The sequence below is a fragment of the Morone saxatilis genome, unplaced genomic scaffold (genome assembly GCF_004916995.1).
Source record: "Morone saxatilis isolate NCDOM2014 unplaced genomic scaffold, NCSU_SB_2.0 Contig19, whole genome shotgun sequence".
NCBI lineage: Eukaryota > Metazoa > Chordata > Actinopteri > Moronidae > Morone > Morone saxatilis.
Genome location: NW_023339751.1, coordinates 4,015,369 through 4,028,847, shown reverse-complemented (window position 1 = coordinate 4,028,847; position 13,479 = coordinate 4,015,369). Strand labels below are relative to the sequence as shown.

General features: G+C 39.9%; 1 protein-coding gene across 1 annotated transcript; it reads right to left on the bottom strand.

Annotated features, from left to right (window-relative positions):
* Positions 1 to 327: 327 nt before the first annotated feature.
* Positions 328 to 10,894, bottom strand: zgc:110045 (uncharacterized protein LOC664755 homolog). Its single transcript, XM_035662955.1, has 13 exons — positions 10,627 to 10,894; positions 7,531 to 7,639; positions 7,324 to 7,347; positions 7,166 to 7,198; positions 6,936 to 7,052; positions 6,594 to 6,725; positions 6,036 to 6,164; positions 5,022 to 5,111; positions 4,330 to 4,371; positions 3,840 to 3,915; positions 2,899 to 2,951; positions 1,910 to 2,079; positions 328 to 1,583 (listed from the first exon to the last, which is right to left on the bottom strand). The coding sequence occupies exons 2-13, from the start codon at positions 7,606 to 7,608 to the stop codon at positions 1,223 to 1,225; spliced, it is 1,305 nt and encodes a 434-aa protein (XP_035518848.1). The 5' UTR covers positions 7,609 to 7,639; positions 10,627 to 10,894; the 3' UTR covers positions 328 to 1,222.
* Between the last annotated feature and the right edge of the window lie 2,585 nt (positions 10,895 to 13,479).

Sequence of the window (13,479 nt, the reverse complement as noted above, 5' to 3'; positions counted from 1 at the left end):
TCATCCATTATGTGTAAACAAAGTCTAACAAATGTTTTGTTTATGCAAAATTGGCACCAAGGAGATTTTTCTCTGAGACATGATGTTTTAAACAAAATAGCTTCAATGCTTTAAGTTATTAACTATAATTCCGGTTGAGTGGAAATAGTGTTATTCCTTTTTTATATACAATTAAAGCTCAAAGCCACTTAGGAGTAAACAATGAATAAATCCTCAGAGTTAACATTTGTATTTAGGGGTCAGAGTAATCAACAAAAGTGTAAAATATTTCCTACACCAGCAGAATTATAACAAAACAACCAATCTGTATTCATAAAAAGTCCCATTTATTTCAAAGTCATTTCATCAACAAATATTACAAATCTGCATTGTTTGGGGGTAGACCCACACCAGAAACACATGAATAAAACATTTATTACAATAATTGCTCAGGGTCCATTGCAGACACTGAAAGTTGGAGCATTTATTTAGGTTGTAGAATGAACAAGAAACAAGCTACCATACAGAAACAATAAATGAGTTAGTTAGGCCATTCCCGCCTTACAGGATTACTGTGTAGAGTGAAATCCACTAGGATCCAATGTGGCTTTAGGATAATCCCATCAGAACTGCTACAGTGCAATGCAACTACAGGACACCCAAGCCTGTTAGCACTGATGAGAGCCTATAGTAGAGTGGAGCAATCCTTGTTAAAAAATACTTAACACACTGACTTCTATTGTACAAGACAAACATTATAACAGCCTGCTGCCAACAAAGCACCACTTCTTATGATACTAGTTTGCATTATCTAACAAAAACTGTAAACTAGTTACACAGATAGAAAACTAATTCAATATTTGCATCATGGAAAATACCTCTCCTCCTTAATATAAAGCTCTGTAACATGAATCCGTCGGAAAAATATCTTTTCTAGGATACTAATACAAGCCTGAGTTACCCACAATAATTGTTATGCATGTCCTTAAGATAATACTGAGTTGATATGCACCTCTGCTGCCTGTTGTAATTAATGAGGGCATGTTTTGTTACCTCCATCCTTTCAGTCTGTTTCTAATAGTCTCCTGATTTATGGATAACAAGTGCTACACGGGCAAAACTTACACACACTGGTGTAAGCTATTTTTCCGCCCATATGCCCGAATTTCTTTATTTAATAATTTCTCATCATTTAATAATGTCTTACCAGTCAGCTACACTGACTAGACTTGAAAAGCAGACATCAATAAGGAGCAAACTTCTGCCGTTCAGATTTTTTGATGCCGGAGTTTGGCATTTTTGTGGTGTAAGGGGATAAACCCTGTGCTAGGCTGGAAGCGGCTGCTGGGTGGACAGCCAGGAGGGGAAGACTTTTCATGCCAAGCAGACTGGAAATGGGGATGGCGTAGTGTGGGTTTTGGATGTTTGGTAAAGTGGACGGAGAGTGGACGTTAATGGTGGTGGGGGCTGGGGAGGTGGCCGCCAGGACGGCCATAGAGGTAGCAGCTGTGGAGGCAGTGGGAGCGGACTGAGAGAAGCTCATGTTGAGGTCAACTGGGGTCGCAGAGGAAGCGGCCTGCATGGTGTATTTAGCCATCTCTAAGCTGCAGGTCGTGAGGTTTGGAAAGGGGGGAGTTGAGATGGTGATGGGTTAAGAGGAGACGGTAAGAAATGAAAAGGGGGGAGAATGGGTGAGAAAAGGAGAAGGGGGTGAGAGAGAGGAGAAAACATAAGTAGGAATGTGTTAAAAAGCAGAGACAATAAGGATTTTAATGCAGTCAAGAGAACGGAGCAGTGAGATGGAACAAATCCAGCCTCACCCTGAGTACAGTAACTCTGCCCTCATACAATAGCATGGTGTTTGGCTGTCTTATCGCCAGGCTGTGATGTGAAGCCCTGCTGGACGTGGTCGCCCTGTGTAATGTCTTACCTGGCGTTGATGAGGTACTGGGCCACGCTGATGCTGGCCGGCGAGCCTGTGATCGTGACTTGGCGCATAGCTGAGCCATCAGTGGCGCTGGCAATTTTGATGTGAGCTCCAGAGACCTGGCGAATCTCATTGATCTTGCTGCCTTGTCTTCCAATTATGCAGCCAATAAACTATAAGGGGAGAAAGTGGAAACATGTAAATAGCTAATCAGCTCATGTTTCATTGCTTTTAATACACCACGCTGTAATTGTAAGATCTCCTGAAATGTTGACGATACCGCACATGTTGTCAGTAGAGCACAGGCTTCGCTACTCTTTAATTTTAATAGTTTGACATCTTGGAAGATAAATTTATCAGTATCCCTCTGTCTGTACAATAAATATGAGCTACAACGAGCAGCTTGTTAGCTTAGCTTAGCACAAAGACTAGAAACAAGGAGAAACAGCTAGCCTGGCTACCTCTAAATCTCACGTATTAACATGTTTTATATTCCTTGTTTAATCTGTGCAAAAAATAAAGTGTACAAATGACTATTTGAGTCTCAGCTTGTTGCTTGGCAATCTCAGCAAGACTCCAGGAGGTCACTGCTCCCACCAAAGAAATAGTCCGACACACAATCCTCTGCAAAACCACAACCTGTCAGTTTTATGCTTCGTTCTTTGTACAGATTAAATAACCGTATTTAGTTTTAGTTTCCCTGTTTCCAGACATGAGAGAAGTATCAATCTTCTCATCTTGCTCTCTGCAAGAAGTTGAATAAATATTCAAGCTACAACAAGCTAATACAATACTACTACACTGATGAGTTTGGTGTATTTATGCAATAATTGATGTAAGCCACAAATAAATTACTTTCTGCAGCTAAGAAGGTAAAAAATGCATTTGTCCAAAATCTCCTCATTATAGCTGTCCTCCTGGAAAGTGTTAATGAAGTAAGTAGCAGGAGGATTAAAACGGTGCTGGAAGAACGCAAACAATGTGACACTTACATCATTAGGTATTGCCAGCTCTTGTGAACTTGTGGGGGCAGATGCATCCAATCCTGCAAAGTAGGACAAGGAATGCTAACAACAGTATGGCACTAATGGCTTCCACTTTCATGGCATGACAAGTTGCCCTACTTTGTCTAGTTTATCACTGTTACACAGCTGAATTAGGACATGAAAATGGCATATGGCGAGAAAATCTTTCTAGATAGACACATTTCTTTGTTTAAACATATTCAGCACACATTCTATGCACATAATTAGGCTACATTTTCATTTAAATGAGCTATCACATCAGTCCTGGCTATACAGTAAAAGTGTTGTAATGTTTTGTCCTAAGTTAGTTTTGGCAGAGTATATGAGTACGTGGGGTGGTTGAGGTCAGGGATGGTCTGGCCAAGACAATGTTAGATTTGGAGGAGAAATGTTGCAGAGGTGGAGGATGGGGTCGAGAGATTAGGATTTAGGAAATTGGGCAAATGGAGCTGAAATGGTGAGAAATGGTTAAATATTTACTAAACTGTAAATATCTGTCATTTTTCACATTTCCCTCAGAGAACTCTGCTGTTTTTCTTTTGTATTTCATTCTGTCTGATTCAATATGTTGCATACTCTTTTGGTATATGAATATTTCAGTGACTAACTTTGAAGATTGTTGATAATTAACTAGTTTGGTGGCTTAATATTAATAACTTCACTCTTCTATTCTATGTTCTTTTGTTTTCATCTTATTTTCTTGTACAAATGCAAAAACCTAACAACTGTTACATCTCTGTAAAGCCACCTAGAACTAAAAAAAACCTGTGAGAGAGTCTGTAAACTCTGAGAGAATGAAGACATCCTTGATCCTCTCTGAAGTGACAGGGGTGTTTTGATGGTGTGATTCGAAGAGGAGTGAAGACAGAGGGATAGATGGACTTCCCCGGGGAGCCGTGGGTACGTACCAGGGAAGGTAGGGTTGCTCTGCCCAAGGGAAGGGAGGGGGATATGCTGCATAGCCAACTGGTGAAGCTTGGTCAACTGCAGGGTAGGAAGGAAGTTAGAGCTAACCAATCAAACTGGATTATTTCAGAGGAGCTGACAGCTACAATACAGAGCCAATCTGAAGTTCACAAACATCACAGATGGTGTCAGTGTGAAAAGATTCATTTCCTTCAGAAAGCATGCTGGCTTCTCATGGCAATTCATCTGAAAACACAGTCACATCTCTGGCTACAAAGCTATAACTGATCATTAACTCTTAAGATCTTCACTTTCATTTCAATCAATGCATGCTGCTACTATTTGTTAGTGTTAGTAATTTCAACAGATCAGGGTTATAGAAGTTTCATCTTTGCAGAGTAGGGCACACAGAGGGCGTAGTGGTGGCTTGGAAGGAGTGGGCAGGAGTAGGTCATTAGGGCAGATGTCAGTCAATCAAATGAGCATACTTACATCTTGGTGTGCAAAAGCATACTGCCCTGGAATTGCAAAGGCCTGAAAGGAATAAGAGGAGAGACGTGGTTGAGAGTGACTGAGAGTTGCAGACATGCTCTAACATGTGAAACTGAAAACTGAATTTGTCACAGTGCAAAAAGAGTAAAGAGTGCAGTGAGTGCAATTCTAAAAAAAAAAAAAAAATCCATTCCTTTCCTCGTTTTCCATAACTCTAATGTGTATAGATTTGATGGAATTTCATCTAAATGTCATCTGCTGTTTTTCCCCCTCTTTGACCATGGCCAGAAATCCAATAACATAAACAGATGTCTGATAGGTCAGAACAGACTGTGCCAAATTCAGGACAGCGACTAGCCAGCTCATGGAAAACATGAGCTTTGGTCACGACATCTTTCTGGGTTCACACTGCAGGGGAATTATTAATGTAAATGTCCTCTATTCATATCTCTGACACATTACAGCTCGGCTAAATACGTTCTAATATGATCATTACCCCATCTTACTGCTTACAGCATTACAATATGAGGAGCTTATTGCTGTATAATTACACAGATGTGTCCCTCTAGTGGTGAAAATAGGCTTAATGATCAGTGTGACTGAGATCCCACAAAATAAGGAACCTATTCAATTGTTATTTTTTTGCAAAGTGGCTACAATCACAGCTAAATAACTCCCATTTGGCTACTTACCTGTGCAGAGTGCTGTGGCGCTAATACTGCATGGGCTCCAGCAGGTATGGCCTTAGGACGGTAGGGAATAGTCGCTCCTTTTGGTGGAGACTGGAGACACAGTCATGCAAACCAAAAAGTGAGAACAATTTATATGCTGCTGCAGCTGAGAAAAGAACTCTTACTAGCGCTGATGCATTTTATATCCCTTTTTATATCACTCCCTGAATCTTTTTATATCCCATTCATCGGTTGAAAAAGTTACATGAATCCTTGGACCAAAGAAACCTCTGATACAACTGTGAATAAACCTTGAAACCAGGGAACTGGGTAGGGTTTTGTACAATATAAAAAGATGAAGTGGGTGATACACTTAAACCTATTCTCATTCTTCTTCTATTTTCAAGCTTATATAAATAAGAATCTCAAAAGTTATACTATAACTTTATTATAACTACAGTTATAAAAGAGGAGGGGTGCCTTACTGTTATAGGAGGCATGTGGAGAGCTCAACTAATTAACTCAACTTTCTTTAGTTAACACAAAGTTGCTGCCTAGCAGGGTGCAAAATTACCTTTTTGTCCACCAGCCAAATAGTTAGTGAATGTTCAAACTTTACCGGCCACTCAATAGATTATCATTGTTTTATTGGCTGGTAAGTGAAGCAAATCTATACCAGCCACTTTATATTTTTACCAGCATGTGGCTGGTGTCTGGTGCAGGGGCATTTCCAGACTTTTCTTTGACTGTGTCAGGCATAAAAGGTTGGAAGCTACAGATATAAATCACCAGAAAAAGTAATAATATATATAACACCACAGCAAATAGTGCCCTTACTGTTGCACATCTCTTGAGGATTAAGCAACCATTACAAACTGAACACAAGGCTTTAGCTCTGCAGTGGTAAAATGCCACTGAGACTGAAAATAATGTGCTACTGAATACCTTTTACCACATCCTAAACAAATGTGACATACTTGACGCCCAAATAGAGTTGTTGAATGTGAAGATCATCTGCTGTCTGACAGTGCTTACCTCCAGCATGACAGAGCAGATGTGTCTTACACACTGAGTGATGGCCTGTGGAGTGCCGGAGATTGTGACAGCCCTCTCCGTAGAGTCCGGCAGCATGTCTCCTGCCACCTGAACCTGAGCGCCTGTGGTCTTAACATCACCAGACAACAGAAGACACAAAGGCTATTTATTGCTGAAAAGAGCCCACCATCACCCAAATTGAAATGCTGTTTCAAGCACCCGCAAATTACCCCGAACACATTTTGACATGCAGGGAGCAGCTGCAAGCCAAATAGCAATGTGTGCTCCAATATTTGAAGAGGCGTACACAAACATTGTCCATTCAGAATGAGTATTCAGCCTCTGTCGATCTTTACAGGGATAATCAGTGGGATTTTCATGAGAAGAAGCCAAAAAATACACACATTTTAAAGCAGGGAAGAAAACAAGAAAAGTTTGACTGGAGTGTTTGATACTTGAGGTGTCAGAGCACCAGGGAGGATGTTTTCTGTCCCCATTTGGGTGCAAAAAATAAAAAACAACTTCCTCATAGAGAATGAAAAAGGAAACGACTCTTACCTCTCTGATCTCTTTGATCTTGGAGCCTCCTTTGCCAATCAGTGAGCCACACTGGCTCCCCGGGAAAACCAGGCGAAGTGTCACAGGTGGCTTGCTTGTCACGTTGCTGTTTGTCATTGCCGCGGTAATATCCTGAGGGAGAATTCAAAAATATGTTTTTCAGCATTGACTGTGAGAACGCTGGCTTTACTTGACAAGTTTCTTTTTTTTCCCAGACTTGAGGAAAGGTGCATTCAGTGTCCTTCAGACTTCAGACAAAGAATTTCTTACTTTTTTGTGTAAAACAACAGAATTTTATTGACGATTTGCATTGCAGTTTGGTGCGTATTTGTTTTGCTGTACCTCCTCAAACTTCTGTGCGATCATGGAGAAAGCTCTGAAGATGCCCTCTGTGGGTCCTGTGATGGTAACTATTCTCTCAGGAGATGATCCCTCTGATATGTTGATACGTGCGCCACTCTGGAAACACAAATCCACAATTATTCCGGCCTCAAATTCTTGTAATTGATCTGCCAGAACACATCATTTAAACTTGTTTTCATATTATTACGGATGTCAAAGTGAACACTAACCTCCTCCCTCATTTTCTTTACAGTTTCTCCTTTCTGCAATCACGTAGGACAATACAAAACAGAGGGTTTGATTATTTTTACAAAGAGAAGAAAACAAGACAATCAGAAAGAAAGCAGTAGGAATCAATAAATGCTGAAGGATTGTAAAATCAATCTACCTTCCCAATTATGCTGCCAACTTCCTGTGAATGAAAAGATAACAATACTTGAGCAAGTGGCAACACACAAGATCGTCTCTTAAGAGCTTTTCACATTTAGAGGAGGATGTAATCATTTTAACAGCAATGACACGCTATTACCAGACCATTAGGCTATTGCTACAAAAAGGCGCTAAATTATTTTAACTATCTGAATATGTCTGTTACCTTTCCATGCATCAGGAGCCTCAGCGTCAGTGTAACATTCAGACTCCCATCTGAAGCCATTTCTTCCTTGTCAGACATGCTGTGCTTTCTAGGCTTTAAAGTAAACACTCTGTGAAAAGAAAAGCAATTGTTTAAGACAGTTCCTGTGTATAAAAAGAGCTCTGGTATTTCAGGTGGCTCAGTAGACTTATCTGGTTTTTTTTCTGTATTTTCTAAAACAACTGTTATTACAAAGTCAAAATGTGTGGAGAGGATTGTACTTGAATTTCATTTCCAGCCTTTTTCTCTGTTTGTTAAGCCATTGTGGTTATCAGTTCACGCTAACTACTATGTTCTTCTATTTATTACATTCAAACTGCCGCAGCTGCAGGAAATGTGTAATGCATCATTTCCTGTGCACAACCAGATTTTCCTAGGAAAGCGCTACCAGACACAGCAAATGTAAAAGCTTTAATTTCAACTGGCTGCAAGCTGCATTGTCATTGTTAAATCAGTGTGCAGCAGAGATACAACAGAGCTCTATTTGAACATGTTATGGATTATTACCTCAACTATGGGGAATGTAAAGTAATCGGAAAAAGCTCCAGAGTTGGAACAAACTTTTTATGCTGCTAAAAGGAGCCAAATTCCCTTATTTCTTTAAATTATCAGAGCGCTGACGCTCTCTGAAGAGTTGTGGACCTTTGTTGTTTGTCTTCTGATCGTGTAGTTGTGAGCGGGGGGAGATAAGCCTATCACTAGGTGCAATCTTCACATGTGACTGTGTCTTTAGTTCCGGCTAAATACAAGTTGTGTGACTCCCTTGGATAAGATAAGATACAAAGGAAGCCACTTGTGCTTTGGAGGATCAAGTGATGTGCGTGTGACTGTCTCTTAATATCACACGAACACCGCACAATGTTGGCTTTGTTGTGGCCTCGAATCCAATCGTTGTATTTGCAGATCAAATGAAGAATGTCTTGATGCAGTGAAGGAAGGGCAGCTTATTGCACCACGACAGACAGAGAGAAGAGTTTTAGTCTATGAAGCCCCATGGTCACCTTGTTTGTGAGATCATTGTGCTTTTATCATTTATTGGGCTGACAAAGAGACATTACACACAGAGAACTGCCTCAGATGAAGAATTTGTAACTAAAAAGCAAAATAATATAAATGAAAACAGGTAAGTATTGGATTTTGGACTGACCCAGTAAGCACTCATGTGTGAAACTTCACCTAAACCCTGTTGGCTTTATGCAAATGGTAGATTTACTTAGGCGGAGGGAACATGGCGGCACGGTGAGTAAAGGTGTTCCCAGTTAATCCAGAGTTCAATTCAATCCTACTCTGAGGTTTTACCAATGTGCAAGCAATAACATATTGGTGGTTCGACGCTTATTTGTTTTCTCGGCAAGAGTTAGATGAGAAGATGGATACCACTCTCATGTCTGCCCGGTAAATATGATACTATAGCCAGCAGCCGGTTAGCTTAGCCTTGCACAGACTGGAAACAGGGGTTAAAATCCAGCCTGGCTCTGTCCAAAGCTATCAATAAATAATTTGCTTAATCTGTACAAAAACCAATGTGTGAAAACAATTATTCCGAGTTATTTTGTGGCTCTGACCAGCGAGTCTCCAGGAAGTTACTATTCTCAGCCAAGATATGGAACATCCCTAAATCAATTAAATGTCAAATTTACTTTCCTGATTTATCAAAATTGAGATATAATCTGTTAATTAATGAGCTTTAAAAGGTCTGGTAGGTGGATTTTGTTACCTAAGAACAGAGCCAAGCTAGCTGTTTCCCCCTGTCTCCAGTCTTTATGCTAAGCTAAGCTAACCGACGGGCAGCTGCTTATATACTCACACAAATCAATAAATACAGAATTCTCTGCCGCCATTGATGGGTTTGAGTGCTCATACTGATGACAGCACAAGTGCCAGAAGTTATCGGATAAAATGTGCCAATATCACCATGACAACAAGCAAATAAAACATGTTATCTAGGAGCTGAGAGAAGTTTACAATAAGATATTGTTCTGGCACATGCCAGTGTTAATAATACCAGACTGAGTTCAAGGACTTAATCTAAACGCTATCATGAGTTAAGTGGACGGTGTGTTACAGCCAACAAGACCCAACTATTCTCTCCTCTGTGTATCATTATGAAGTTACAGTGAATACATCAAATAAACAGCAACATCTCTCTCTAATCCTATAGGCCGGGATTTGTTTAGTTAATGCTAAGACCCTTTTGACCCATTTCTGTCACCTCCAGCACATCAGCGCCCACTCAAGACTTCCGAACAAAACACTGGTGCACAACAGCACCCACAGTGTATACACGATAAAACAGATAATCTAAAGGAACCCAGCTCCCAGAGCACTGACAGGCAGCAGTGTGCTTCAGACAATCAAAAAAAACAACAGGGCATTAATCCTTGAGGGAAATGGAGAACAATGTCTAAGTGGATTACTTGAAGGGTTTCAATAGAAAATATATAGCAAATTTTAGCCTAAAACAAAGCAAATTTTAACATTTTGACAATTGTAATGAAAAGATTATTGTATTTTACAAGATTATTGCAAACAATAGAGCTCCAGTTTAGAGAACAATGCTACTAAATAGACACAATGCTCCTTATATTTTGAAATAATATGTGTTAAATCATTTATATTTATCATAATGCAAGATTTCTACCTACCCATCACTAATCACCTCCTGATTATCTAAAGTAACTTTCTAATTATAACCACCACATCTCAGACTATAAGCATAGGGCCATACTGCATGGCATTCCTCCCTCGTGATAATTCATTGTCACCCAAACTATCTCTGAAGAGCAACAAAATGCATTTACAACACAGCAGAGTGCAGAGTGCACAAATTAACCCAGTCGAATGAGAGTCAGGAGTAGTGCATTAAAACAAAGGCACACATTGTTTAGCTCTCTTTAACCAAAAAAGAAAGGCTGAATTTAAAGTTAAACTTCAACTTTCTGTCTACACTACTGTAGTCTGCAACGTTGTCAGCAGTAGAAACTGAACAGTCTGACCCTTGCAGTCTTGGCTCAGTGAGAGGCCTATAATGCAATAAGGATGATTAGAAGTACTGACCTTATATACAAAACACTCACTCCTCTTCTTTATTTCTGGTATCTCCTAAATGAACGGCCTTTTAGTTTGTAGTCCGTGTTCAATGTTTGCCCCTTTTGTTGTCAGTTATCCACAGAGTGGACAGATGGTTCCCTGTGCCCTCAGACCGGCTGGAGCGGAGGCTGGCTTTGCTATTAGTCCCTCAGCTTAGCCCAAGATAAGCCCCTACGCAGGGCAAGTGAACCCGCATCTCTTGCCTAATTCTCCCTGTCACAGCCACCAAAGAGGCGTTCCTCCGCACGGAGATCCACAAGCCGAAGGGGCCTGAGGGCAGGGCAAAGAGGCTCTTAGGCTGGACACTGTCCAGCACAGATAGAACGGGCTACAGTTACAGCAACCACAACAACAAAATCAGGAAGGTCTAGCCTTTTGCAGTCATCAGAAAGACACACGGAGACACTGAAGAGAAGCTTTGTTAACCAATGTTGCCCTGAGCCTAACAACTCTGCATGACTGCTGTGTTCTTCATTAGATTTTCAGAGAGCTTCCTGTCTGCACAGGGCCGGATTTTCTCTAAAAATAAATCTCCCTGTATGAAATCGGTGCTTTGCAGAGAGAACCTGACTAATTGAGGGCTGGGAAGGACAATGTGGTGTTTGAGGTGTTTAGTGATGTTAAGCACAATGTCTTCGTGGGGTGCTTCTCCCCCCTCACTGCCTCTGCCCTCCCCCACACCAAGCCCTTCTGCCCTCGTAATGAGGCCATACTGGATACAATACAGCCCTTCTGCACAGAGAAAAATGTATTCAGCTGAGCTTCAAAATTGTGAAGGAAATGAATCAGTGAAGCATAAGTGGCATATTTAATTACTATTCACTGCGTTGCACGGGGACAATGATGGCTGCTGTGAGCCACATGGCCGTCTATCAGACATCTACTCACTTTTCAACTAGGATTTCAATGCAACTTCCAAGTTGCATTTCTATGATTAAAAGGATTGAATGCCCTCAAGATAATCCTTTAAAGTGAAGGAAAAGTCCTGAAAAGTACAGTAAAACTAGTGTAGCTCAGTGGCTTTTTGTTTCCAAACTGCAAACAGAATCAGAACCATACCAAAGCTATCGAGGCTGTCAAGGGCAAGGCGTCTGACAAAGTGTGTGACAGTTATTTCTATCCTTTCAAAGACCGTGAGATGATCAGGCATTTCATGCCAATCACTTGTGACTAATTTGCACTCCTTCATGTACCGTGTGTGTCAATGAGATTAAAGAGTCTGGGATTATATGTAATGGGATTACTGTGAAGCGATTACCGAGACTTGTTGGTGTAATCAGTTACTGAAAGCAGAGTAGATTTCAAATTAGGAATAGCCTGAAAAAATTAAACGAAAAGGGGGTCACTCATTTTACCTCAGCTGAAAGTACAACTAAAGGATGAATATGATAAACACATGGTCCTTTCATCATTATCTGTCCTTAGCTTTAATTACGCTCTGCTGGTCTAGCAGCCTCACATAAAGTAATCATTACTCTGGAATAATGTGAACTAATCAATGTTTTCTAACAGGATTGTGAATGCCAACTGCTTTTAAATAATTTACTCCTTCATGTGCAGCGTGTTTCATTGAGGATAAGAGGATTTTATGTAATTATGTCACAGTGAAGTGATTACTGACACTTGCTGGTGTAATCTGTTACAGCTACAAAAAGGAGGGTAGATTTTGAAATTTGATGAAAAAACGAGGGTAAAGGGTTTGCTGCAATAGTTCCACCATGAATAAATGTCTCGAAAGGATGCTTCTTTCATCAATATCTGAGCTTAACTTTAATGTCTGTCAGGCACTTCACAGGATTTCAATATAATTTCCATGTTGATCTATTATTAAGAAAATGTCCCTGTGGGAACTGAGAAATGAAGGCAGTTCTTTAAAGTTGATGATATTTGCGTTTTAATACTTTTTAAAAGACTTTTTCAGGTATGGGACTTGGGTTCAGGAGGAGAGATTAAACTATGAAGATCAATAAAAGTTGTAGGATATTGTTGGTATAATTGAAAGCAGTGTAGAGGTTTAAATTTATTCCCTGGAAAACTGAGGAGGATAAGATGAGGATAAATAATAAAACTTGTCATGTCTCCATCTTCTGCTGGGCAATAATACATGTTTTCTGGTCTAGGCTAGTGTATGTGTGCATGTGTCTCTCATCAATATCCAAAGTATTAACTCACATATATTACACATACAATTTCAACATCTCTTTCCCACCAGGTCCTTTTGTCGTAAGATATCCCAAAATATGGAATATGCAGATATATCACTGGTTGTTGGGCACAGGGCTTATAGACATGCAAATGTGGAGAGATGTTGGAGTGACGGGCTGCCATGTAGCGACGCTCCGGGAGTAGTTAGGGGTTAGAACAACATAAAGTATGTGAATGAATAAAATATGAAATTTGTTCTATGTGTATTGATTATATTGTCTTTATGTTTTAGATTAAATAAAGACGTTGATGATGAATGAATCATTTTCATAACTTAGTTTTTGCTTTAAATCCTGCAGCATCCTTTATCTAACTATCTATAACATATTAGATTGTGTATGATTCTATATCTCTATTCTAGTAATGCACAGCTATATGTCCATACACCTAAAATTACAATATATCCCAAAATACATGTTTTTATGTTGAATATAGACATATATCGCACAGTAGATCCACACATATATAGATATAAATGTGTGTTGATATAGGAGTATAGCTATAGCTGTTAAATACCTGTATACAAACATATTTATATGAATATGTGTCCATATACATATTTTCAGTGCTGGGCAGTAACACATTACTAGTAATAATATTACTTTCCCCAGTAAC